Raw genomic sequence first — 26,540 nt, forward strand, 5'->3', positions numbered from 1 at the left:
ATTGCGTGGAGAACAGCTGTGTCAATTGCTCAATCCCTAAGAGAGCAGAGCTCTACCATGCTGTGCAGTCAAGGAGTAAGACACCATTCTCATAGTGCCACAGCCAAGAAGTCACAGGCAGCTCTCCCGACTTCCACAGGTAGTGAATTGAAGGAGGGCATCACCTCCACATCCATGCCAGCAGATTGCCTCTAAGCACAGCCATAGAGTATTTCCCTAGTTATCAATGTGGGATGACTCAGCTCACTGTAGGCAGTGCTACTGCCAGGCTGGTAGTCCTGGGTGGTATAAGAAAGCTAACTGAGCAGGCCATGGAGAGGGAACCATAAAGAATGACAAACCCTCCATGGCCTCTGCTTAAGTTTCTGCCTTAGCCTTCTCTGATGGACTATAACTTCTGAGTCCTTTCTTCCAAGTTACTTTTTTGGCCATAGCCTTTTAACACGGCAACAGAAAGCCCACTAACACACAAACTTGTAGCCAACGTGTATTATGTGGTAATTGTTAGTTCTCAAGATTCTCCAAATATCCAGAAGCGAGATCAAGCTGGATTATGGGATTTCTGACAGAGAAAAGTCATCATTCCTCAGAAACTTGTGAAACCAGTTCCTATCAGCCAAAAGATAACTTTATCCTTGTTTTTCCTCCCGAAAGATAACTTTATCCTTGTTTTTCCTCCTGTCATAATGTTACAATGTACTCTCTTCATTTACTAGATACATTCTAGAACAAATAAACACAGATTGTCAAACTCAGATACACTCAATAGATACTGGCTTTCATCCTTGTCAGAATTCTGCTAAATGTTTTAACTTACTATAATACATGGAGACTTCCAAATCCTGACAAGGAACCCCTGCCCTCCACGATCTCTGAGTGACATGGGCACAGTGACAAGACTGCCTAGATTTGGTAGGATAACCACTGAGAATCACTGCTCCATTGCCATGCCTGATGCCAGGGCTTGGCCTACACTGTGGAGAAACAGAGGATACCCAGGGAGTTAAATGTCTCATATTGCCTACAAGTGAGTCACTTCTCCCATGCCCCTCCCCCACAGGAAAAAGCCTCTCATCTTCTGGGCCTGATGGCCAGACTACCTCTGCCAGAGTCAAGATGGAATTGTCCACTGCAGGTCCCACCAGATGGATGACTCTACTGTCTCCAAGGGAAACAACTGAGCTGACAAGGTAACCAGAGCTGTGGCTCTTAGGGGCCTAGACTTGTCTCACCCACCAGAGAACGTTCTTACCCTCCTCCAAGGTCATTACTTCCTTAACATCACCCCTCATAAATAACGTTAACTTGTCTTTTTTTTTTTTTTGTCTTATGCTACAGACCTTGACCTGGGCCTCCAAACTCTTTAATGTCACACAACCTGGCTTTAAAAAAGATTGCTAGCTATGTGTACCCCCTGGAATTAACTCACAATTGCCACTTACAGCTTCTCCAGTGACCCTATCAAGAAATCTTTCTTCACCTTTCACCAGCTGCCCTGACTCTGGTGTTACCCTAACCCCACACATTTTTCTCTCATTCTTAACTATAGATTTAAGGTGTTTCTCATACTAAACTATATAATCCATTATCATATTCACATGGTCACACTTTCAAGTTTTCTTTAATTTGTCTTTAAATATAAAGTTAAAATGTTTCTCCTTATGATATATATGTATATATATATCTCATCTCTGGATAGAAGGAAAAAATCCCTTCTTGCTCCTCCTGCTCCAAAAAAGGGTTTTGTCTTCCCTAAACTCATCATAAAGAGTGTTCATGCTGTTAACAGATTTATCTCTTTTGTAAACTTATAAGCTCCAGGAAACACATTCAGATCTACTTCTCATGGATCACAGAGACTTCATCTAGATAAGTACACCTGCTGCTCAATAGCCTGCGTTTCTACTTCTTACCTATTCCAGAGGGTGGGATTCCTCTCCTGTTCCCTGGGATTGGGACTCCTCTCACCACAATCACCAAGACCTAAGGGTGGCAAATGTACACCCAAGAATGCTTTTTTTTCTCCCAGAAGTACTTAACTTTATTCTCTACCTTGAATATACATAAGTGTTTCAGCATCTTGCTAAGTTCAGGCCTTTACTCATTATCTACATCTAGAGAAGCAACCCACAGATGGTGTGTCAGCGCCTGCTCTCACAGACACAGATGCTTCTACTGGACCTGCTCCTTCCTACCCACAGATGGTACCACAGATCCTGGACAGTGAGGAAACAACCAACTCTCTTAAGACTGGACTGACACCCCATCCCCATTTTCTTAGGTTTCCCAGACATGTTGCCCCAAAGTCAGAGGGAAGCAGCTAAAAATTACAACGACACTATTCCTACTTCACCATCACCTCTTTCTAGTTTCTCCTTTTTAAAATTAAACCAAAAATGGGGGAATATTAGCATTCCTTCTGTGCTCCATCCAACAGTTACCTGGCAAAAGCCAGCTAGGCCTGGCTTGCTGTGAAAGAGGGTGTTTAGCCCCTCCTCGATCTCTCTGCCCCCTCCTGTCTCTTTTCTCTCCCTAACCCCATTTTCCCTCTCCCATTCCTCTTCTTCCCCCTCTCTCCGTATTCTGGTTGGCCTCTCCTCTCCCCTTTCTCCCTTTCTCCCTTTCTCCCTCTCCATCTTTCTCTGTCTCTATTCCCTTCTCAACTTCTATTCCCATGTCCTAAATAAACTCTATTTCACACTATACCCATCGTGTTTCTGGTACCTCAAGGAAAGGGATGCCTCAGCCTGGGACTGCCTGCCAATTCACCCCTCCCACCTCACTATACTTTGCTCTACAAAACATATCCTGGTCTTTTTAAGGACACAACACAGTCTAATTCTTTCTCTGTCTGCTTCGGACTCTTCTAGATACCTGTGGCCTTTCTGTCATATCTACAATAAAAAACCGTTATCATGTCATTGAGCAGTAATGTCGACAGTTTCTTTCCTGTACCCCAACAAATATCATAAAAATCCCAAAGCATTTCCAACAACATCAGGAACAAGACAAGTATATCCACACTTTCTACTCTCATTCAATATGGTATTGTTTTAGCTAGAACAATAAAACACGGGAAGCAAACAAAAGAGATGCCAATAGGAAAGAGAAGCCAGAGTTTCCTCATTTGCAGACACTATGACCCTGTTCTTAGAGACCCCAAGATAAACTTCCAGCAAATTAACAGGCTACAAAGTTAACAGGGAAAAAAAAATCAGTGCTCTTCCATAAGGCACTAAACAAAGTGAAGAAGGATCAGGGAAGCTGTTCCATTCACAGCAGCCTGGAACATCGCCCTGAAGGCGCCTGGTGCAGATGGTACACACATATGATCCCAGCAGGTAGAGGTTGGCAGATCTCAGAGTTCAAGGCCAGCCTGGTCTACAGAGCAAGTTTCCTCCAACACTCTTACACAGTGACACCCTGTTTCAAACCAATCAACCAACCAACCAACCAACCAACCAACCAAACAAAAAAAAAGAAAACCAAACCAAACCAAAAAAACAAAACACCACCACCAACAAACAAACCCTGGTGTAAAGGGTTGGTTGGAGTGATGGTTCAGCATTTCCAAGCAATTAATGCTCTTGCAGCGGACCCTAGTTGGGTCATCAAAGCCTATACATCTTACAGCATCTGGCCTCTGCCAGCCAGCAGCAACCATAAACTGACATAGGCACACACATATATAAAATAAAAAATAGATCTTAAAAAATAATTCCTAGCATCAAACTGGACCTTGTATGAGAGCAATCTCTATGATGAAAACTTTGAAACACTGACAGGCCCTGCACAGATGGCTTAGAGGACCTGAGCTCAGTGCCCACAGGCCTAGTGCCCACAGCTTACAGTCATCTGCAACTACAGTTTTTAAGGGAGCTGACACCCTCTTGTGACCTCCACAGGCAGCAGACACACATGGATTACACATATATATGTGCACAGAAAACACTCATACATAGAAAACAATTAAATCTAAAAATAAAAAAAAAATAAGAAGAGGGAAAATCAGGTGTGGTGGTGCAAACCTTTGACCCAAGCACATGGGAAGCCAACGTAGGTGGATCTATATGGGGACTTCCAGGACAGCCATGCCTGTACAGGGAGATTCTGTCTCATCACCAATAAGAAAAACATGAAATCAGAATTCATATGAGGGTAACATTTGCAACTCATTGGCCAGACTCACCTCGTGAATATCCCAGGTAGAGATCCTGTTCATGGAAGTCGCCGTACAGACAACAGACCTGCCTTGTCCATTTCTTGTTAAGCCATGCTCTGAGATATAACATGCCTGAATTCCTGCAAGGAAACCCCAAGAATATGTGGACAGTTGAGCGGTGACTCAAAGTGAAGTAGGTATGGTTCCCTTCCCTCTGCCATGGATAAAAGCTGTGGAAAGGATGAAGTGAGAGGCAACCAAGCACACTGCAGGCTGGGTATTCGTTCAGGTGCATTTACTCTTTAGACTGTTTCTATAGATATAAAGTAGGTACTGGGTGCTAGGGCTGTAACTCCTGGGCAGAGTGCTCTGTTCTGTTCCTAGAGGCCTATGAACCACAAACCAGTACTCATTTGGAGGCAGAAAGATCCAAAGTTCAAGGTCATTGGTGTTTGTTATGTGAAGCGTTGGAGGTCAGCCTGTGGTACATGAGATCCTGTCTTTAGAAAGAAAGAAAGAAAGAAAGAAAGAAAGAAAGAAAGAAAGGAAGAAAGGAAGAAAGAAAGAAAGAAAGAAAGGAAGGAAGGAAGGAAGGAAGGAAGGAAGGAAGAAAGAAAGAAAGAAAGAAAGAAAGAAAGAAAGAAAGAAAAAAATGAATAAAGAAAAGAGAAGAAAAGAAAGGGAAAGAAAAGAAATAGCCAGGTGTAAAGATGTACCAGTCCCAGTGAGGGCAAGTGGCAGACATTGAGTTTGAGGCCAGCCTAATCTACAGATCAAATTTCATGCTAGCCTTAACTATATTGTGAGGCCTTATTTCAAAACAAACAGAAAAGATAAGATTCTTCCCACTAAGAGAACAAAACTGACAAAGTTGTCATCTGCTACACACACACTATGCCAGTTACACACATCACATGCACATAGACTACAGTAACTGTAAAAAAGTAAAAAGTATCTCTATATCAGAAAACTGTTCCGAGTAAGGCTTTGAAAAAAGATAAATACCAAAGTCTATTTGGTAATTTCCCCAGTTATTTTTCTCTGTACTCTGGGAAGGGTATGAAGCCTTCAGGGAAAGGGAACGATAGGGCTGGTTTTACAATGTTGAGCAACCACTCAGCAGATCACAGGTTGGCTCCATGGCTGTGCTAGCACAGCAGGCCCATCCTGTTAAACTACAATCCCCTCCCTCTTATTAAATGAGAATGTAGGTCTGCACAGAATGAGAAAAACCAAGTGGGGGTCTCTTCTAGGCTACCCAAGCCCATACCATACTCTGCAGGAATTTCCTTGTAAATGAAATCTTCTGGCTTTGCCCGGGACTTGGCGTGTTCTTGCCATGTTCGGTAAATGAAGAACTCCTTCCATGTCTCTTTACCCAGGAGCTGTGGGGTGACCATGCTACAGTAGAACCATCTCTTTTGACACAACTTCCTGCAATGCACAGTTGCAATCCCATCAGGCTGACCCTGATCACCTCACCTTAGAGCCATGGTTACAGCGTGAAACTTTTATTCATTAAGCATCCTCACGAGGCAGAGGTCCAGGTTCAGAATCAGAAGGCCGCTTCTTCCCTCTCAGCCCCATCTTGTCCCCTCTTCCCATCCCACCCTGCCCGCTCCTTACCTCCATAGGACATCACTGCTTGCAAGTTTATTCCAGTTCTATAGGAGAGAAGAGAATACTTAAACCAACAATCGTCTCCCTCTCCTGCTCCCAATTTGTTCTGGGCTGGACGTACACAGGTTAATGAAACAGTCCTAGCTCTCCAGGCCCAGGCAGCCTGGAGAGACCTACCCCAGCAAACACAATCCAGGACACAATGAGAAGACCAAACCTAAGGATAATAGGTATAGAAGAGAGTGAAGATTCCCAAGTTAAAGGGCCAGTAAATATATTTAACAAAAGTATGGAAGAAAACTTCCCTAACCTAAAGAAAGAGATGCCCATGAACATACAAGCAGCATACAGAACTCCAAATAGACTGGACCAGAAAAGAAATTCCTCTCGTCACATAATAATCAAAACACCAGATGCACTAAACAAAGAATTTTAAAAGCAGTAAGGGAAAAAGGTCAAGTAACATAAAATGGCAGGCCTATCAGAATTACACCAGCTTTCTCACCAGAGACTATGAAAGCTAGAAAATCCTGGGCAGATGTCATACAGACCCTAAGAGAACACAAATGCCAGCCAAACTCTCAATTACCATAGATGGAGAAACCAAGATATTCCATGACAAAACCAAATTCACACAATACCTTTCCACAAATCCAGGCCTACAAAGGATAATAGATGGAAAATACCAACACAAGGAGTGCAACTACACCCTAGAAGAAGCAAGAAAGCATTCTTTCAACAAACCCACACACCACATAATTCCCAGCAAAAATAACATGAAGTAACAATTACTTTTCCTTAATATCTCTTAATATGAAAATTAATGTTACCAACATATCCTAATCAATTGAAATTCAAAAGTAAGAGGAATTAGAAAACTTGTTGACTGCCATCCAATGGTCTCTCTAATTTGGTAATTGGAGAAATAGGTCCAATATTGTACAATCCATATACACTGTCTACTTGTTTGTACGTGACAGTGTCATGCTGGGTACCACATAATGGTCTTGAAATCATGCTTCTCCTATCTCAGCCTATTAATAGGATTGTTTATTTGATGTTTTTACATTATACTATGGTTTTCAGAACATCTTACACATTTCAAAATTATTTATACAGACAAAAGAAATATAGACAATTAATTTGGGAGGTGGCTTGTGAGAAAACAACAAAGAGTGAGACTGAATACTTTGCTTGATATTTATAATTATTGTATCAATTTTGAAGAAGAAAACTTTATAAATTACTCTTTTTCTGAGATGAATGCTTTTCAAAATCATCACAGCCAATGAACCAGAATCTTACCCTCACCTAATGACTGTGCCACCCACCAAGCAGAACCATTGTTCATTGAAAAAGTTGGTGAATGACTTCATGGATAGACCATCTTAATACACACATCATTTCTTAAATGAATGTAACCTGTTCCCTGCGAGCTGAGAATGAAGACAATCACTCAAGTCAAATAGCTTTGACCATAGCAGGAAATCTGTATCCAAAAATTGTGCCTAAAATTCATTCCTTGGCACAGCAGAACTGTCAACTCTTAGCTTATCTACCATGGAGGTAAAATCCTTTGGTGATGTGAGGGACACTGAAGTACAGCCTTATTACAATGAACTCCAATGTCTAAAAATTCTTATTTTGGGTTTGCACCACATTAAGAGCCAAGATTTTAAGCTCTACTAAAAACAAAACAAACAAAAAGACTTTATTTTTGTTCATTAAAAAAAAATAATAGTGAGCCGGGCGTGGTGGCACATGTCTTTAATCCCAGCACTCGGGAGGCAGAGGCAGGCAGATTTCTGAGTTCCAGACCAGCCTGGTGTATAAAGTGAGTGCCAGGACAGCCAGGGCGATATAGAGAAACCCTGTCTCGAAAAACAAAAACAAAACAAAACAAAAAACTAATAGTGATATATTATTTTAAAATATCATACAGTTAATATGTTTGGAGTTATTTAAAATTTACATTGGGAAAAACGTATATATGTTCAGTATTGTTGTAGACAAGCATCTACTTAAGTCTGTTCAATTGATTGTTGTTTTATATCAAACAACTTTTATAATACTCATTTATATTGTTACAATATTTTATAAAATTTAAAGAATATGATAAAATAAAAAAGAGAAAGGTATGGCAGGTATTGAAGGGAGGAGGACTCTGGGAGGAGTTGGGGTACAAAAGGGAAGAAGAATGTGATGTAAGTCTATTTACTAAATATATGATTTTAAATGTTAACAAATTCAGATAAATTGAAGTTATGTATCTTTTCTCATCATAATGCAATAAACTTAAATCAATAAAAAAATAAAAATAAAAAAAGAAAAGTAGCTGAGTCCTGGAGATGCTAATGTGTCAGAGCTGAGTAGACAGGTTTGAATAAGGTAGGTTTAAAGAGGGAAAGAAGGAAGGAAGGAAGGAAGGAAGGAAGGAAGGAAGGAAGGAAGGAAGGGAGGGATGGAGAAAGGGAGGAGGGAAGGAAAGAAGCCAGGCTGTGTGAGTGTGATGCTGTGGTAGCCAAGACTCCAAGACTGAGTGGGAAAGGTCAAAGGGCCTCATGTAGGGTGTACAGAATGGAGGAGTTCAGCCAAGGAGCTTTTACCTTGTTCACTTGGGCAGCCTGTAGCAAACTGTAGGCATCCAGATAGGAGAAGATTTCCATCATCAGAAAACTAGGTAAATGGGTCTCCATCTTATGTGGCCTAAGTCCACACTGACTCTCTTTTTTCCTCCCCAGCTTGCTCTGATTTTAAAGACTTGGCCAAAGATTTAGCAGGATTGCCAACCACAGGTCATCAGGCTTTGGTTGGAGCAAGCTGCAGCTGTGTAGACTCTCAGCCTGATTCCCCACTCCCACTTAGTGGTGCCAGATGCACTCAGCTGAGAGCGCTCACACCTTAACTCACTCCAGTGATTTTCATTGCATAGATGAGCTCAACAACCCCTTCCTGGCACTCTGGAGACCAAAAGCACATGATCTGGGGAAGCCCTGATTGATGATGTACTTGTCAGAACTTTCTAGAAAATACTGAGTAACACACTAAGTTTCAACAGGTTCAATTGCTTATGTGAAGTCCGTTAGGTTTCTCCAAATTCCTGGTGTAGGGGCTCTGGTTTCCATGTTCATGTCTACCTTGAGAACTGAGTTACATCAGCAGGGCCCACCTCTCTGTGCCTGCACAGCCTCTGAGATCATGTGCTTGTGTACTTATCGTTCTAGTAGGAAGAGACAATCAGAGACGACACCTGACGTTTGCTGCTGGTCTCTGGGCACACACACACATATGTGATCATACATATACCCACTTTTACAAGTACTGCACATGAACTGCAGGCCAGTCTAGGCTAAAGAGAGAAAAGTAAAAGTTTTTCGAGACAGGGTTTTTCTGTATAGCCCTGGCTGTCCAGGAACCCACTTTGTAGACCAGGCTGGCCTCGAACTCAGAAATCCACCTGCCTCTGCTGGGATTAAAGGCGTGCGCCACCACGCCCAGCTGGTAAAAGTTGTTTTAAAAAGAGAAAAGTAAAAGTGTCATGCTGATTTCACTCATGCTGTTTATATTCCTAAGTAGAAATCAGAATGTATGTTCATTCTAAAGTTACCTTCTCCTGTGCATCCCCAGGTAGAGCTTAGGTCCTGGACCCTTGAAACTGTGATCCTTTGTCCTTTAAGACAACTCAAGGAACCCAGCACTATGATAGAGTGCACACACACATACACCATGGGACATATGTATGCATGCATACTTACACACACACACACACACACACACACCATGGACATATGCATGCATGCATACTTATACACATACACACACACACACACACACACACCATGGACATATGCATGCATGCATACTTACACACACAACACACACACATACACCATGGACATATGCATGCATACATACTTACACACACACACACACCATGGATATATGCATGCATACATACTTACACACACACACACACACACAATGTGTGTATATATATGTGTATATATGTGTACAGCCCCTGAAAGGAGCCAGAGGCCTCCTTGTGCGAAATTGCTCAGTTTTCTTCTTCTTTTTTTCTTTCCTTTATTTGATTTTGAGACAAGGTCTTACTATCTACCCTGACTGACTAGCCTGGATTTTGATATATAATCCCGGCCTCAAACTTAGAGATCTGTCTGCTTCTGATTCCCAAGTGATGGGATGAAAGATATGTGCCACAATGCCTGGCTTTGACCTTTCTGTTTGCTGAGCCAGAGGATGGCCCTGGCTTCATTCTCTGAGTGACTGATTTAGATGTTCCAATGCAGAGCTGTTGTAACTCCTCATAACAGACATGAGGCTTTGTTACCCCAGACACCTAAACAATGGGTATTTTCCATTCATGATGCAGATCTGATTAGTTTTACAATGTGTAATTGTTTAAGGGGTGTGTGGGTGTGTGGGTGTGTGTGATTGAATGAGAGAAGATATCCTATGATCCAGCCTGGCCTGGAATTCACAGTGGAGTTTAGGCTGACCTCAAACATGAAATTTCTTGCCTGCAGAAGCCAGGAGAGGGCATTTGACCTCCTGGTACTGAGGTTGCAGACAGTTGTGAGCCCCCATGTCGGTACTGAAAATCAAACCCAGGTCCTCTGGAAAAGCAGGCAGTACACAGAGCCATCCCTCCAGCCCCTAAACAGATCCTTCTTGTTGTTGTATTTAAGCCAGTATTTCAATAATGGCCATCTGGGAAAGGGACCATCATGTGACCAGTGGAGAGATGAGCTGAAGAACATTTTCTGAGGCTCTGATATTCACAGCACAGTGTGATGAAGATGGTTGTTGCAGTAGCTTCCTGAAGTCCATCAACAAGTGAGTGTACATGAGATTGGGTAGGCGGGAAAAACACTCTCTGTCCCAGGTTTAGACATTGCTTATCTAACATTGTCAGGGCCCTGTTCTCTGCAGAGGCACTAGAAGACAATCCACCCCTTGTCTCTGCCAGTTGCCAGCAGCTGCGCTGGCATCCCTGGACTTGAGAAACATCACTCCATTCTCTGTCCCTGCCGCCAGTGATGATTTCATCCTGGTATACATCCTTCTCTGCTTTGTTGTATCTTACTAAATAGCTCTGGTGATTGAGGCTCACTATGTAGACAAGGCTGGACATGAACTCCCAGGGATCCACCTGCCTCTCCCTGTTGCTGAGTTGCTGGGATTAACGGTGCGTACTATCATGGTGAAATGACTTTTGTTTTGTTTTTTGTTTTGAAACAGGGTTTCTCTGTGTAGCTCTGGCTGACCTGGAACTTACTCTGTAGGCCAGGCTGAACTCGAACTCAGATCTGCTTGCTTCTGCCTTCCCAGTGCTGGGATTAAAGGCAAACACCACCACCATCAGCTGGCTGGGATGTCTTTCTTTTTAGTTCACCTGTAAATGCACACAGAGCACATCTGGGTATTTGATATGGATATCCCAGTCACAACTTTGATTTTTTTTTTTATTATGCGAATGAAAGTGTGTGTTTGTGAACTTGAGCACAGGTACCCACAAAGATTGGTGTCAGATTTTCCTGGTGCTAGAGTTGCAGGCAGTTGTGAGCTGCCCAGGGAGGTACTGGGAACAGAACCTGAGTCTTCTGTAGAAGCAGTATGTGCTCTTAATAGATGAGCCATGTTTGCAGTCCCACCTAGTCATATATTTTATCATACTAAATGACATTCACACCTTTTTCAACACAGGCAATACAAGTTCCAGAGATTGGGGCATAGATGTATCTTTTAGAGGGAGTCACCTTGACTGGCCACTGTAGTTATTGAGTAAAGACATATTTGCACATTCATGCTTGTTGGAAATCCTATAATACCTCCTTAATAACATTAACAAGGGATAGAGAAAGAGTGCACTCAGGTTCTTAACCAGTGTCTGCTGCAAACAGTTGAGACCTTGATGGGTATGGCAAAATGTCTGTAGCTCTTAATAACATGCTTCAATGCATTACCAAGTTGGCAACACAATCTTCAACCTCCAGTGTGACATTTGGCTACTCTGAGGTTCCATAAAGAGACATCCAAGGCTCAAGACACCCTTACAGAGAGATGGAGGAAGAAGGATGAAGGAGAAGCTCAGATCCTGCAGCCCAGGCAGTGGAGAGAATACAGAAGGCTCTGAGGATGACTGAGTCCAGGAACACCATCTGACTGCAACCACATTAGACCTTGTCCTGCCTAGTTTTATGTCAACTTGACACAAGCTAGAGTCATCTGAGAGAAGGGAATCTGGATGGAGAAAATGTCTCCAAGTGATCAGGCTGTAGGCAATCTTCTAGGGCATTTCCTTAATTAGTGATTGATGTGGGAGGGCCCAGCCCACTGTAGGTCATGGCATAAGGTAAATGGTAATCTTTGCAACGATAATTTCGTTAAACCTAAGTACTTATATAGTCAAAACTAGGCAGGGAGTCAGGCACACACCATTTATTTCAGCATTCAGGAGGCAGAGTCAGGTGCATCTCTGAGTTTGAGGCCAGCCTGGTCTACAGCCAGAGCTCTTAACTGCCTAGTCATCTTACCAGCCCTGGCCAGACTTTCAATTTTTCCTGTAAGATCTAGGGTAGGAAAGTCTTCCTGTCATCGAGGTCAGCTCTCAATACCGAGCAGGGTGGAAAGCACCAGGAAGGGCAAATGGTGCAACAACCTGAGCACCTACTATGCTCCCTCTCACACCCACCCATAAGTGTCTAGCAGGCTTTCTGTGCAAAGCCGTGGTTCCTGCCAGAGCAAGTATTGGCTCCAAGTGTCCTGGCTTCCAGGACCCTTATGACCTGCTGGCTCTCCATGCCCAGAGGCCAGTCCTGCCAGGTGATCAAGTCCACACAGGATTCTTGATTCTTGGAAGATGAGGAGAAGGTGAAGGGAAGAGAGTAGAAGCTGTAAGGTCCACACTGCTCCCCCCGCTCCCCTCTGAGGTGGAAGGTGGTGATGGAAGGACAGAAACTGGGAGGCAGAGGACCTGGGTCCTTGCTGGGACTCAATGTCCCCATAACAAACTACATAGGGAACCCTTCTGCCATTAGGGCCTCTCTCTGGTAAGCTGATTTTATAACCGAAACAGAACATTAAAATCTAACCTGAATCTCTCTCTGTCTCTGAATCTGTCTATATATCTTTCTCTGTCTATCTCCCTCTCTGTCTCTCTCTCTGCCCCCCCCCCCCATGCCTGACTTCATATTTAACTCCCCCTGACTTTTCTGTTCCATAGTAATCAGGTTTAGTGTGTGTGAGTTGGGGTTGGTTGGTTGGTTATTGATTGTTTTTTAGAGACAGGGTTTCTGTGTGTAGCCCTGCTGTCCTGGAACTCACTCTGTACACCAGGCTGGTCTCAGACTCAGAGATCTGTCTGCCTCTGCTGGGACTAAAGGTGCACACACCACCATTTTTTTTTTTAAATCACTGTTTCCTGATCAAGAACAGGCCTCTGGGCAGTACTTGAGCCTGACTGCCCATTGTGATGGCAGGAACTATGCCCACCTCATCAGTAAGGATAACCCCAAGCAACAACCATTGTGACAAGAATAATCACTGTATTTTTTTTTTAGGTTTTAATATAGTATTTTTATTAATTTTTTATTAGGTATTTTCCTCATTTACATTTCCAATGCTATCCAAAAAGTCCCCAATACACTCCCACCCCCACTCCCCTACCCACCCACTCCCACTTTTTGGCCCTGGCGTTCCCCTGTACTGGGGCATATAAAGTTTGCAAGTCCAATGGGCCTCTCTTTCCAGTGATGGCCGACCAGGCCATCATTTGATACATATGCAGCTAGAGTCAAGAGCTCTGGGGTACTGGTTAGTTCATAATGTTGTTCCACCTATAGGGTTGCAGATCCCTTTAGCTCCTTGGGTACTTTCTCTAGCTCCTCCATTGGGGGCCCTGTGATCCATCCAATAGCTGACTGTGAGCATCCACTTCTGTGTTTGCTAGGCCCCAGCATTGTCTCACAAGAGACAGCTATATCTGGGTCCTTTCAGCAAAATCTTGCTAGTGTATGCAATGGTGTCAGCGTTTGGAAGCTGATTATGGGATGGATCCCTGGATATGGCAGTCTTTAGATGGTCCATCCTTTCGTCACAGCTCCAAACTTTATCTCTGTAACTCCTTCCATGGGTGTTTTGTTCCCAATTCTAAGAAGGGGCACAGTGTCCACACTTTGGTCTTCGTTCTTCTTGAGGAATAATCACTGTTTTTATCTTGAGATTGCATAACTGAAAAACACGTGACCAGTGGTCAGGGTCACATCTGCATACCTGGCCACTGACTTCACACATGGGAAGGCACCGCCTACCCTGTCTCCAGTCACCTGTGTCTAGAAAATAATTGGCTTCCTGGAAGCATTGTCCTCTCACTGGCCATTTTGTGACCAGCTGGCTCATCAATTAATACAATTCTTTGTCATGCATCACATTGGCCCTTGCCTGGTTGGCTCTGTCGGGCTCTAGGTAGAACATGTCACAGTGTGTCACAGTGCATCTGTGGTCAGAGGAAAACTTGAGGGAATCAGTTCTCTTCTACCTTGTGGGTCCTAGAGCTCAAAAAGGGACACAGCATCTTGCTTTCTATTAAATGGCTTCCTACGTGGGACTTTTTTGCACAGTGTCAAGGCAGCTCAATAAAATGATTGGCTTTTATTCACTTGTACAACTCTGCTTTTGACTCTGGGCCCAGCCAACAGAACTGTAGGCTGACCCAAGCAAACTCACACAGCCTTTCCAGCACAGACAGCCCAAGGTCAGCACAGGTCTTAGACCATAGTTACCCAAGTCTCACCATTTGCTGTAAGGAGAAGCATTTGCTAAGTGCCAGCCACCCAGAGAGCCCTGCCCTCATGATGTCCTTCTCAGAGTCCAAATGGCCAAAGGAAAGTCCTAGGTAAAATAGTTGCTATGCTGGTCTAGTTGGATTTCTCAGGCTCTGATAAACACTATGACCAAAAGCAACTTGGGGAAGAAAACATTTGGCTTACAGGTCACAGCCTTTCACCAGGGAAGCCAAAAACAGGAACTGAAGCAGAGGTCTTGGAGGAACAATAGCATGGGCTTACTCAGCCTGCTTTCTTATACTACCCAGGAATACTTCCTTAGGCATAGGGAATGGAGTGGGGGTAGCACCACCCACAGTGGGCTGGGCCCTCCCACATCAATCATTAATCAAGAAAATGCCTTACAGTCTTGCCTTCAGGACAACCTGATGGAGGCATATCTTTCAATGGAGGCTCTCTTTTCTCAACTAACTCCAGCTTCATCAAATTGCCAAAAATCCAACCAAGATAGTAGCTAGTGGCAAGTACCAGTTCTGGGTTCGTCGAATCCAGAAGGGCACTTCACATCACCCATTTTGCTGTATTTTGTTTGCTTGTTTGTTTCCAGTCAGAGTTTCTCTGTATAGCCCTGGCTGTCTCGGCACTCCCTTTGTAGACCAGGCTGGACTGGAACTCTGAGATCTCCCTTCCTCTGACACCTGAGTTCTTGGATTAAAGGTGTGTGCCATCACAACCAACTTACTTTGACTCTCTTTTTTTCTTTTAACAGACTATTGATGTCAATTCTAGTATCTTCAATTCTTTGATCAACTGCTCTGTCCCAAGGCTAATAGTCTTAAATAGGTCTCATTTCTGCTCCCCCTGCTGTTGCCATCAGTACTGAATTATTGGTGCACAGTCTTCCTGTGGAAAAAGCATACCACAGAATGTCTTCATAAAGAGTGTGTGCCATTTGCTATCACAGCATTCTGCAGTGCAGACCTGGGAAACAGGCAGACAAAACCAGGATTTTTGATTGCTATTTATTGTGGAGTTTCTTACCATCAGAAGTATGTTTTTTGGGTGGCAGTAAAACCAGTGAATCCCTAAAATGTATGTGAGTAGAAGAGAGCTTATAGCGTGTGGACAAAAGCAACTTAAGCAAATGCCTGCTCTTCTCAGGCTATTAGCAAAGAGGTTGGGAGCTTCCCTGCACTTGTGTTGCCAGGTGTGAGTGACAGAACTTTGCTTATCATTCTGATGGGTTAGCTTCACAATAGTGCAAAGGGAAACAGTGGGAGGGGACCTGACAGGATTATTCAGACATAATCATGGTTTGTACAGCTGTAGTCAGATCAAGTTGAATCCCTCCATTGTGAAATGTTATCGTATGCTCAAAAGAACATGAGATGCATCTGCATTTCTAGTCAAAGTGTCTGTCTATATCCTAATTCACAGGAAATCAATGGTCAGAAAAATTGGGATTTTTTTTATTTTTTAAGATAGTTTCTCTGTGTCATCCTGGCTATCCTGGAACTTGCTCTGTAGACCCTGTTGTCAAACTCAAAGAGGTTTGCCTGTCTCTGCTTCCTGAGTGCTGGGGTTAAAGGCACCAAAATCCACATCAGGAAATTTAAATGATCTATTACTGCAAAATTTGTCATCAAGGAGGTGGAGCAGATGACATCTCAAGTGCAGAGGGTACCAGGCACTTGTAAGTGACTCTCATGACTTGAGTTCGGTACCCAGGACACTGGAGGTAGAAGAGGGAAACCAGCACTCCAAAGCTGTCCTCTAGCTTCCACAGGTGTGCCAGGGCAAAAATTAACTTAAAATAATTTTTAAAATGAGACTGGAGAAGAGCCATGGATTAAGAGCACACACTGCTGTTCTAGCGGGTTTGAGTTCCTCTGCTTGTAAAGCTAACAACCACCTGTAACTACAGCTCCTGGGGATCTCTGTGTGATATGCCTCAGCCCCTGGGCTCCAGGGCACCTAGCCTCACATCCACATGCCAGCCCCCAAGGTATGCCACCTCAACATCTGCCACCCTACCTTCTGCTACCCCACCATATGCCAACCCCAACATTTGCTACTTCCAGTATATTCTATTTCCCCAGTGTCTGCCACCCCCAACATCCTCTATCTCCCAGCATATGCCACCCCCAGCATATACTACTATTCCATATACATAACTAAAATATTTTTTTTTACGTATTTATGTTTTTTTCATTAGATATTTTCTTTATTCACATTTCAAATGTTATCCCCTTTCCTAGTTTCCCCTCTGAAATTCTCCTATCTCCTACTTGCCTTCCCCTGTTCCCCAGCCTACCCACTCCTGCCTCCTGGCCCTGGAAGTCCCCTATACTGGGGCATAGAACCTTCACAGGACCAAGGGCCTCTCCTACCATTGTATCCTCTGCTTCATATGCAGCCAGAGCCATGAGTTCCACCATGTGTTTTCTTTGGTTGGTGGTTTAGTCCCTTGGAGCTCTGGGGGTACTGGTTAGTTCATATTGTTGTTCCTCTTATGGGGCTGCAAACCCCTTCAGCTCCTTGGGTCCTTCCTCTAGCTCCTTCATTGGGGATCCTGTGCTCCATCCAATGGATGGCTGTGAGCATCCACTTCTGTATTTGTCAGGTACTGGCAGAGCCTCTTAGGAGACAGCTTTATTGGGCTCCTGTCAGTAAACTCTTGTTGGCATCCACAATAGTGTCTGGTTTTGGTGGTTGTTTATGGGATGGATCCCCAGGTGGGGCAGTCTCTAGATGGTCATTTCTTCAGTCTCTGCTTCATAGTTTGTCTCTGTAACTCCTTTCATGGGTATTTTATTCCCCCTTCTAAGAAGGACCAATGTATCCACACTTTGGCCTTCCTTCTTCTTGAGTTTCATGTGTTTTGTGAATTGTATATTGGGTATTCTGAGCTTCTGGGCTAAATCCACTTATCAGTAAGTGCATATCATGTGTGTTCTTTTGTGATTGGGTTACCTTACTCAGGGTGATATCCTCCAGATCCATCAGTTTGTTTAAGAATTTCATAAATTCATTGTTTTTAATAGCGATGTAGTACTCCATTGTGTAAAGGTACCACATAACTAAAATATTTTTAAAGATATTTTTTTTTTAACCAAACACAGTCTGGTCATGGTGGCTCATGGCTACAATCTCAGCATTCAGGTGGCTGAAGTAGGAGAATTCTTGTGCTCACCAAAGAATTGGGCTACATAATGAGCTTTGTCTTATATGAATACTCCTAACAAACCATCCCCAAACCAAATCAAACCAACCATCCAACCAATCAAAATCCAGGTAGACAATGCAAGTGAAGTAAGGTTCTGGGCTTGGTAGTCATGCAATGGGGGCTGCCCACCAGTAAACCCTCTGTTATCAACAAGGCAAGGCAGGCATCTTCAGGGACCTTCAAGTGTCTTTTTTTGCTTCAGCTAAAACTAGTAAGAGTAAACAAGTTTTTTTTTTTTTTTGTCTACTTTTATGCCCTTTGAACATGTGTTCCTGGATCTTACCCAGGAATACAGACTCAAGTCTGCAGTCTATGAATTCTGGAGTAGGACTTTAAATTGAATATGCTTAGGGAGTGCCTGACCCTTAAGCACCTTCCAATATAAATGTGTACAGGATCCCAGAATAAATCCTCCCAGTCCGTTTCTTTGAGGAGAGCACTTCTCTTCCATGCCCTTTTGTTTTAGCTTTGCACTCACCAGGACATGAACTTGCTGTGTTCATTTACAATGAGGATACTCTGTGACAGTTTGTCCCAGAAGGCCAGTAGCCATTAAGACACTGATGAATGGGTAGTGTATAGAGTGGGCACATGTTGGACAAAGGGATGATTCATGCCCTGGATGGGAAGGGGGAAGATTTCTTCACACTGCTCAGAATGACGTGGGTGGAAGCTAATGTTCAAGGTCAGCCTGACTGTATTTGAGGTCCCAGGAGACATACTCTGGGGACTCCATTGAGATGGATTGTCTTCTCTTACATCAGTGAGTCCAAACAAACTGTCCCTTAAATTGCTTTTATCAGATACTTAACTGTCACAGCAATGAGAAAAGTCACCAGTATAGTATCCTTTATTTGTTCATTTTGGCATTTTTTAGGAGGGTTTTGTCCTGGAACTCTCTGTGCAGAAAAGCCATTCTCCTGTCTCTGCTTCCTGTTTTGTTTTAGAGACAAGCCCTCTATATAACCCTGACTTTAATAGAAATTGCTATGTAGACCAGAATAGCCTTGAACTCAAATCCCCCTGCCTCTACCTCCCGAATGTGTGGCACTATGCCTAGCAGGTTAAAGGTTTATTTTTATTTTATTTATGAGTATTATTTACTACATGCATGTCTGCACACTGCGTGCATACAGTACCCATAGAGGCCAGAAGAGGGCATTGGATTGGATCCTTTGAAAATGGAGGCTCCAGCATAAAAATTGTAAAACTTACATTGTGAATAGGTGTGTATACATAGATCAAACTTGGGGTTTTGGGCGTGCCAGGCAAGCACTTTAATATAATGTATATGTATATGTATATGTATATGTATATGTATATATATATATATATATATATATATATATATATATATATAGCTATATATCTCCTCAGCCTATTTTCAGAATTATCTATTTAATATTTTCATATTGTTTACCATGGGCAACTGAAATAATGGAAGCAAATTCTTGCCTAGAGAAAGAGGACTATAGTTCACACTTCAGTGTGTTGGAAGCAGGTCCAGATTTGTCCCAAAATGGTTTTAACACAAGTCTATGGGTGGTAGGTTAAGATGGCTCTTCCTGTGAATTTTTTACTAGATAGAACATATTAGTCAAGTCTGGTGTTTGGGGGGCTGATTCAGTTGTGAGTAAAGTCCTGGCTGCTTGAAGCTTGAGGGGCTAAGTCCCCATCCCCAGTAGCTTTGGAATAGCCAGGTACAGCATGATGCGGCTGTAACCCCAATGCTGTGAGCCAGCCTAGTGGAAAGGGTCAACTCTAGGTTCAGTGACATAATCTGTCTCAAAAAAAAAGATGGAGGGCTAGCAAATGCTCAGTCAATAAAAGCTCTTCCCTGCAAACCTCATGACCTGGGTTCAATCTCTATGTCACACAGGTACAAGGAGAGAACTTAGTCCTGCAAGATGTCTTCTGACTTCTGCATGTGTATTATAACTCTTCCTTGGCCACATATAAGTGTAATAATTGATTTTTAAAATGTAGAGCAAAAGAGGGAAAACATGAACATGGATCTCAGGCCTCCATGTGCACATTCACATGTGAGTGTAATCGGATTGATAACGTTAAATCACTTACTATGTTTTAAAAATTAAGTTCATAAAAATAAATAAAAAGTAAAAATTAATTTTATGTGTATGAGGTTTTGAAAAATTTTAAATCAAAACATGTGTGTTCTGACTAGATGTATGTATCTGCACCATGTACAAGCCTTGTACCAGAGGGACCAGAAGAGTGTGTTGGATCTCTTAGAGTAACAGATGATTGTGAATTGCCTTGTGGGTACTAGGAAGTAAGTTGTGTCCTCTGTTGATCTTCAAATGCTCTTAGCCACTGAGCCATCTCCCCAGTGCCTCCCTATGGTGCTTTAAATGTCATCAATGCAATGGTATCTGGAAAAAGAGTCCTAATAACGGGAATGACCTTGATTAGTTCTCTATGATCAACAGTTTGCTCTATGAGTAACACTTTGAAGGCCCAGAATATTGTGGAGGAACTGAAGAAATGGGAGGTCTCCTCATCCCTCCTGAGATTGGTGAGCTACAGCAATGCCTGAAACCCATTCGTGTTGTTCCTTTGAGGTTTTCTACCCATGCAGGGAAGGGTACGGTTTGATTAATTGACACTGAAAGGGACCTACTGACAGGGCTTCTGTGACAGGAAAAATGTGACTCAGGACATGGCTAGTGAGGACAGATCAGAATTAGACTGAATTGCCATGCTATTCTACATGGATGTGAAGATCACCATATGCTTGAGCATATGGGTGCACACACGTGTGCTCATGCAGTAAGAGTATGCAAGTGCTCTCACTCATGCTATAACATGCAGGTCGAGTTAGGAGACCAACTTTGGGAATTAGATTTCTTTCTGCTGTGTAGGTTCCACAGACTGAACATGAGGGCCATCAGGCTTGCCCAAAAGTTCCCTCACCCACTGAGCTGTCTGATTGGCACAGCTTTTGCTTTTAACACCTTGCTTCAAAGCTATCTTGTTCATAAAACCTTCCCCAAATTAACCAGTGAAACCTTATATCATCCTAAGACCTCAGGTGACAGGAAGCCCAGTGCCAAGAGTGGGCAGTACTACCATTTGGACCTTCTGGAAGGTTATTTCTGGTTTTGTTCTGTCTCAGAGCCAACCATAAACCTCATACTTTTCAGTGGACATAGTCCCTTCTGTTTATCTCCAAGAGCATTGATTTTCAGAGGGTCTGGGGTCTGATTTCTAATACCATCTCCCATTTTGTAGAAACAATGTAGCCATCCAGTGGCCATTGGAAAACTGGGATTACTTGAAGGGGGGCTGGAAATGAAAACGAATGGGGTTCAAGAGAAGGATGAAGCCAAGACAAGGTTCTGATCAAGGCTCAAAGTTTAATTCTGCAGCTCCAGCTTATTAAGGGAAGACCACAAAACCAATCTTTTGTTTCAGCTGGATTATGTTGCAAAGCAAGCTCAGAAGGCAGTTTATTCCTCTAAGTTCCTTTAGGAAATTGCAGGTACAGTGAGGCAGAGGGTCCCACCTATGTGGTAAAATCCATTGTGGCAAGCACTTAAGGTCTGTTTAGCCTGCTCAAGACTGGGGGAAGGGCACAATTCCCCCTCCACGCCCTTTTTTAAAAAAATGAGCGGGACTGGGGCACAAGATTTATTTGTTTTCCATAATTTCCTCTAGGGTAGAGAGTGGCCAGGTGACCGTGCCTGTCTTAGGCTGGTGTCTATATTGCTCCCTCTTACCCATCATGGAGGACAAACATATATTTTTTTTAATTAGATATTTTCTTCACTTACATTTCAAATGCTATCACGAAAGTCCCCTATAACCTCCCCCTGCCCTGCTCCCCAATCCATGCACCCCCACTTCCTGGCCTTGGCATTCCCCTATACTGGGACATATAATCTTTGCAAGACCAAGGGCCTCTAATCCCATTGATGGCTGACTAGGCCATCCTCTTCTACATATGCAACTAGAGACACAAGCTCTGGGGAGTACTGGTTAGATCATATTCTTGTTCCTCCTATAGGGTTGCAGACCCCCTTAGCTCCTTGGGTACTTTCTCTAGCTCCTTCATTGGGGGCCCTGTGTTCTATCCAATAGATAACTGTGAGCATCCACTTCTGGATTTGCCAGGCACTGGCATAGCCTCACAAGAGATAGCTATATCAGGGTACTGTCAGCAAAATATTGCTGGCATATGCTCTAGTGTCTGGGTTTGATGGTTGTTTATGGGATGGATCCCCGGGTGGGGCAGTCTCTGGATAGTCCTTTCTTCCATCTCAGCCCTGAACTTTGTCTCTGTAACTCCTTCCATGGGTATTTTGCTCCTCTTTCTAAGAAGCAATGAAGTATCCACACTTCGGTCTTCCTTCTCGAGTTTCATGTGTTTTGCAACTTGTATCTGTTAAATCCATTTGTTTCATAACTTCTGTTCATTTCAATGTGTCTCTGTTTTGTTTCTGTTTCCAGGATCTGTCCATTGATTAGAGTGGGGTATTGAAGTCTCCCACTATTATTGTGTGCAGTGCAATGTGTGCTTTGAGATTTATTATAGCTTCTTTAATGAATGTGGATGTCCTTGCATTTGGAGCATAGATGTTCAGAATTGAGAGTTCATCTTGGAAGATTTTACCTTTGATGAGTATGAAGTGTCCCTTCTTGTCTTTTTTGATAACTTTGGGTTGGAGGTTGATTTTACTCGATATTAGGATGGCTACTTCAGCTTGTTTCTTTGAACCATTTGCTTGGAAAACTGTTTTCCAGCCTTTTACTCTGAGGTAGTGTCTGTCTTTGTCCCTGAGATGGGTTTCCCGTGTGCAGCAAAATGTTGGGTCCTGTTTATGTAGCCAGTCTATTAGTCTATGTCTTTTTACTGGGGAATTGAGTCCATTGATATTAAGAAATATTAAGGAAAAGCAATTGTTGCTTTCTCTTATTTTTGTTGTTAGAGTTGGGATTCTGTTCTTGTGGCTATCTTCTTTTAGGTTTGTTGAAGGATTACTTTCTTGCTTTTTCTAGGATGTAGTTTCCCTACTTGTGTTGGAGTTTTCCCTTTATTATCCTTTGAAGGGCTGGATTCGTGGAAAGATAGTGTGTGAATTTGGTTTTGTCATGGAATACTTTGGTTTCCCCATCTATGGTAATTGAGAGTTTTGTTGGGTATAGTAGCCTGGGCTGGCATTTGTGTTCTCTTAGGGTCTATATACCATCTGTCCAGAATCTTCTGGCTTTCATAGTCTCTGGTGAGAAGTCTGGTGGTATAATTCTAATAGGTCTGCCTTTATATGTTACTTGACCTTTTCCCCTTACTGCTTTTAATATTCTATTTTATTTAGTGCATTTGTTGTTCTGATTATTATGTGTTGGGAGGAATGTCTTTTCTAATCCAGTCTATTTGGAGTTATATATGCTTCTTGTATATTCATGGGCATCTCTTTCTTTAGCTTAGGGAAGTTTTCTTCTATAATTTTGTTGAAGATGTTTACTGTCCCTTTAAATTGAAAATCTTCATTCTCATCTATACCTATTATCCTTATGTTTGGTCTTCTCATTGTGTCCTGGATTTTCTGGATGTTTTGAGTTAGGATTTTTTTTTGCATTTTACATTTTCTTTGACTGTTGTGTCCATGTTTTATATGGAATCTTCTGCACCTGAGATTCTTTCTTCCATCTCCTTTATTCTGTTGCTGATGTTTGCATCTATGGTTCCTGATTTCTTTCCTAGGGTTTCTTTTTATTTATTTATTTATTTATTTATTTATTTATTTATTTATTTATTTATTATATGTAAGCACACTGTAGCTGTCTTCAGACACTCCAGAAGAGGGCGCCAGATCTCATTACAGATGGTTGTGAGCCACCATGTGGTTGCTGGGACTTGAACTCTGGACCTTCGGAAGAGCAGTCTGGTGCTCTTACCCACTGAGCCATCTCACCAGCCCTTTCCTAGGGTTTCTATCTCCAGAGTTTTCTCTCTTTGGATATTCTTTATTGTTTCTACTTTCATTTTTAGATCTTGGATGGTTTTGTTTAATTCCATCACCTGTTTGGTTGTGTTTTCCTGTAATTTTTTTAAAGGGATTTTTGTGTTTCCTTTTCAAGGAGTTCTACCTGTTTAGCTGTGTTCTCCTATATTTCTTTAAGGGGTTTTTGTGCTTCCTCTGTAAGTACTTCTACCTGTTTAGCAGTGTCCTCCTTTATTTCTTTAAGTGTGTTATTAATATTCTTAAAATCCTCTATCAACATAATGAGATATGATTTTAAATTTGAATCTTGCTTTTCAGGTGTGTTGGGGTATCTAGGACTCACTGTGTTGGGAGTACTGGGTTACGATGATACCAAGTGGTCTTGGTTTCTGTTAGAAAGATACTTATGCTTGCCTTTTGTCATCTGGTAATCTCTGGTGTTAGATGTTCTAGCTGTCTGTGGCTGGAGCTTGTTCCTCCAAGATTCTGTTAGCCTCTGTCAGGACTCCAACTCTCTCCTGAGTCTCATTGGTCAGAGCACTCTCTGCAGACAAGCTCTCCTCTGGCAAGGAAGGTGCACAGAGGTCTGGAGCTCAGCTCTGCCTCCTGGCTGAAGATGAAGGACCAAAGGGACCCTGTCCAAGAAGCTCTGTTGCTTCTGAGGCCCGTGCACTCTCCTGTGCAGACTGGACTCTGAGAGTCCCGAGATACAAGATGGAGATCTTGCCTGAGTCTCGGGGTCAGAGCCCTCCCTGGAGGTCTACTCTCCTCTGGTGGGGAAGGTGCACAGAGGTCTGGGTCTCAGCTCTGCCTCCTGGCTGAGTATGATGGCCCGAAGTTACCCTGTCCAAGCAGCTCTGTTGCTTCTGCGGCCCGCACACTCTCCTGCACAGACTGGTCTTTGAGAGACCCAGGATACAAGATGGTGATCTCACCTGAGTCCCAGGGTCAGCGCCCAAATATAAGTTTTTGATGTATGTCTCTGCCTTAGGTCGATAGGAGCTCAAGAACACTCTTCCCTGTCTCTGACTACCAGTCTTGTATAGCAATTCTTTCCCATTCAGACCAAGCCATGAAGACACATGAATATGCACTCAATGCATTTCTTCCTAGCAATGGATAACTGCCATGGTGAGTAGCTGAGTGTGCTGAAAGCAATCCTGTGTGAAGGCAACCAAACTGTTTAAGGTACAAGGTCCAAAAAGTTAAAGGCAACACGATTATAATTAAGGGTCCAAGCAGTGTAAAAATTAAAGTTGTAAGCTATGGGGAAGTGGAGAATCAGGATTCGAACCATCCCTGATTTGGTCCTTTTTCTCTTTTCCTTTGGCTAGACTTCTAGAACTTTAGTCATAGAATCCTTTACTATTCCTGAATGATTGCTGTAAAAGTAACATTCTTTGTGGAGGACTGCATATAGTCCTCTCCTGTTTTTTTTTTTTTTTTTTTTTTTTTAAGATTTTATTTATTTATTATACTTAAGCACACTGTAGCTGTCTTCAGACACTCCAGAAGAGGGCGCCAGATCTCGTTATGGATGGTTGTGAGCCACCATGTGGTTGCTGGGATTTGAACTCTGGACCTTCGGAAGAGCAGTCGGGTGCTCTTACCCACTGAGCCATCTCACCAGCCCCCTCTCCTGTTTTGAAGCTAGACTAACTCAGACAAGGAGGTTGGAGATTCTTGCAAATGAGAAATAGAACTTTCTATCCTTTCTCTATCTGTATCTATTGCCATTCTAAGAAGCTATTTTTTTTTTTTCTTGCAAAACCAGGTCTGAAGCACCAGGCACTGCTCCTCCCATACTCAGAGAGTTCCTTGTCATCCAAATTTTAAAATAAAAAGCACGATTTAAATAATTTTGTAGTGTCTGGGGATACAATTATCACTTTTTCTTTTTATTAAGATATTGTTTTAAAGTTCCATGGGCCTGTACCTTGTCCTTTAGGATACTAAGGAAATATGGGTGTTTTAGTCAGAGTTTCTTTTCCTGCACAAACATCATGACCAAGAAGCAAGTTGGGGAGGAAAGAGTTTATTCAGCTTACACTTCCATACAGCTGTTCATCACCAAGGAAGTCAGGACTGGTACTCAAGCAGGTCAGAAAGCAGGAGCTGATGCAGAGGCCATGGAGGGATGTTTCTTACTGGCTTGCTTCTCCTGGCTTGCTCAGCCTGCCCTCTTATAGAACCAAGACTACCAGCCCAGAGATGGTCTCACCCACAAGGGGCCTTTCCCCCTTGATCACTAATTGAGATAATGCCTTACAGTTGGATCTCATGGAGGCATTTCCTCAACTGAAGCTCCTTTCTCTGTGATAACTCCAGCTGTGTCAAGTTGACACAAAACCAGCTAGTACAATGAGTAACAGCCATTTGCCATAATTAATTAGGTAGAAGTCATTGAGAATTAACATTATGTAGTACATGAAGAAATTGAGGACACTGAGAACAAGCCTTTATAATTTGACGTGCATATTTCTAGAAATACCAAATTATTGTCTCAAGGTAAAACCTTGAATGGGTTTGTATGGCCAGCTGTTCCTGTGTAAGGCCTATTATCTGCATGGTATACAAATCTGGTGTGGCATGACCCTGAGAGGTCTATCCAGGCAATTCAGGATGACCTCTTAAATGTCCTATAAACGTAATGAATCCTATGTTCTCTTAAATTGAGTTCTATTTGCAAAAATAATTGTAAAATTTGAGAATTAGCAGTATTTAAAAAACGAATAGTTTCAAGCAATTGTAAACCATGGGCT

At 42.7% G+C, this 26,540-nt stretch overlaps 1 protein-coding gene across 2 annotated transcripts in view; it reads right to left on the reverse strand.

Annotated features, from left to right (window-relative positions):
• Positions 1–8,548, reverse strand: part of LOC110288618 (F-box/WD repeat-containing protein 15-like) — a 28,674-nt gene extending 20,126 nt beyond the window's left edge. The window contains exons 1-4 of one of the 2 annotated variants that reach the window (XM_085828290.1): positions 8,389–8,548; positions 5,789–5,826; positions 5,433–5,596; positions 4,190–4,302 (exon numbers count right to left, since the gene is read on the reverse strand). In XM_085828290.1, coding sequence (XP_085684416.1) covers positions 4,190–4,302; positions 5,433–5,596; positions 5,789–5,826; positions 8,389–8,478 — 405 coding nt within the window. In that variant the 5' untranslated portion in view covers positions 8,479–8,548. Of the gene's footprint in view, positions 1–4,189; positions 4,303–5,426; positions 5,597–5,788; positions 5,827–8,388 lie in introns of both variants that reach the window. The other variant, XM_085828289.1, reaches the window with a different exon arrangement.
• Between the last annotated feature and the right edge of the window lie 17,992 nt (positions 8,549–26,540).

The sequence above is a fragment of the Mus caroli genome, unplaced genomic scaffold (genome assembly GCF_978045245.1).
Source record: "Mus caroli unplaced genomic scaffold, Mus_caroli_1 scaffold_11, whole genome shotgun sequence".
Lineage (NCBI taxonomy): Eukaryota > Metazoa > Chordata > Mammalia > Rodentia > Muridae > Mus > Mus caroli.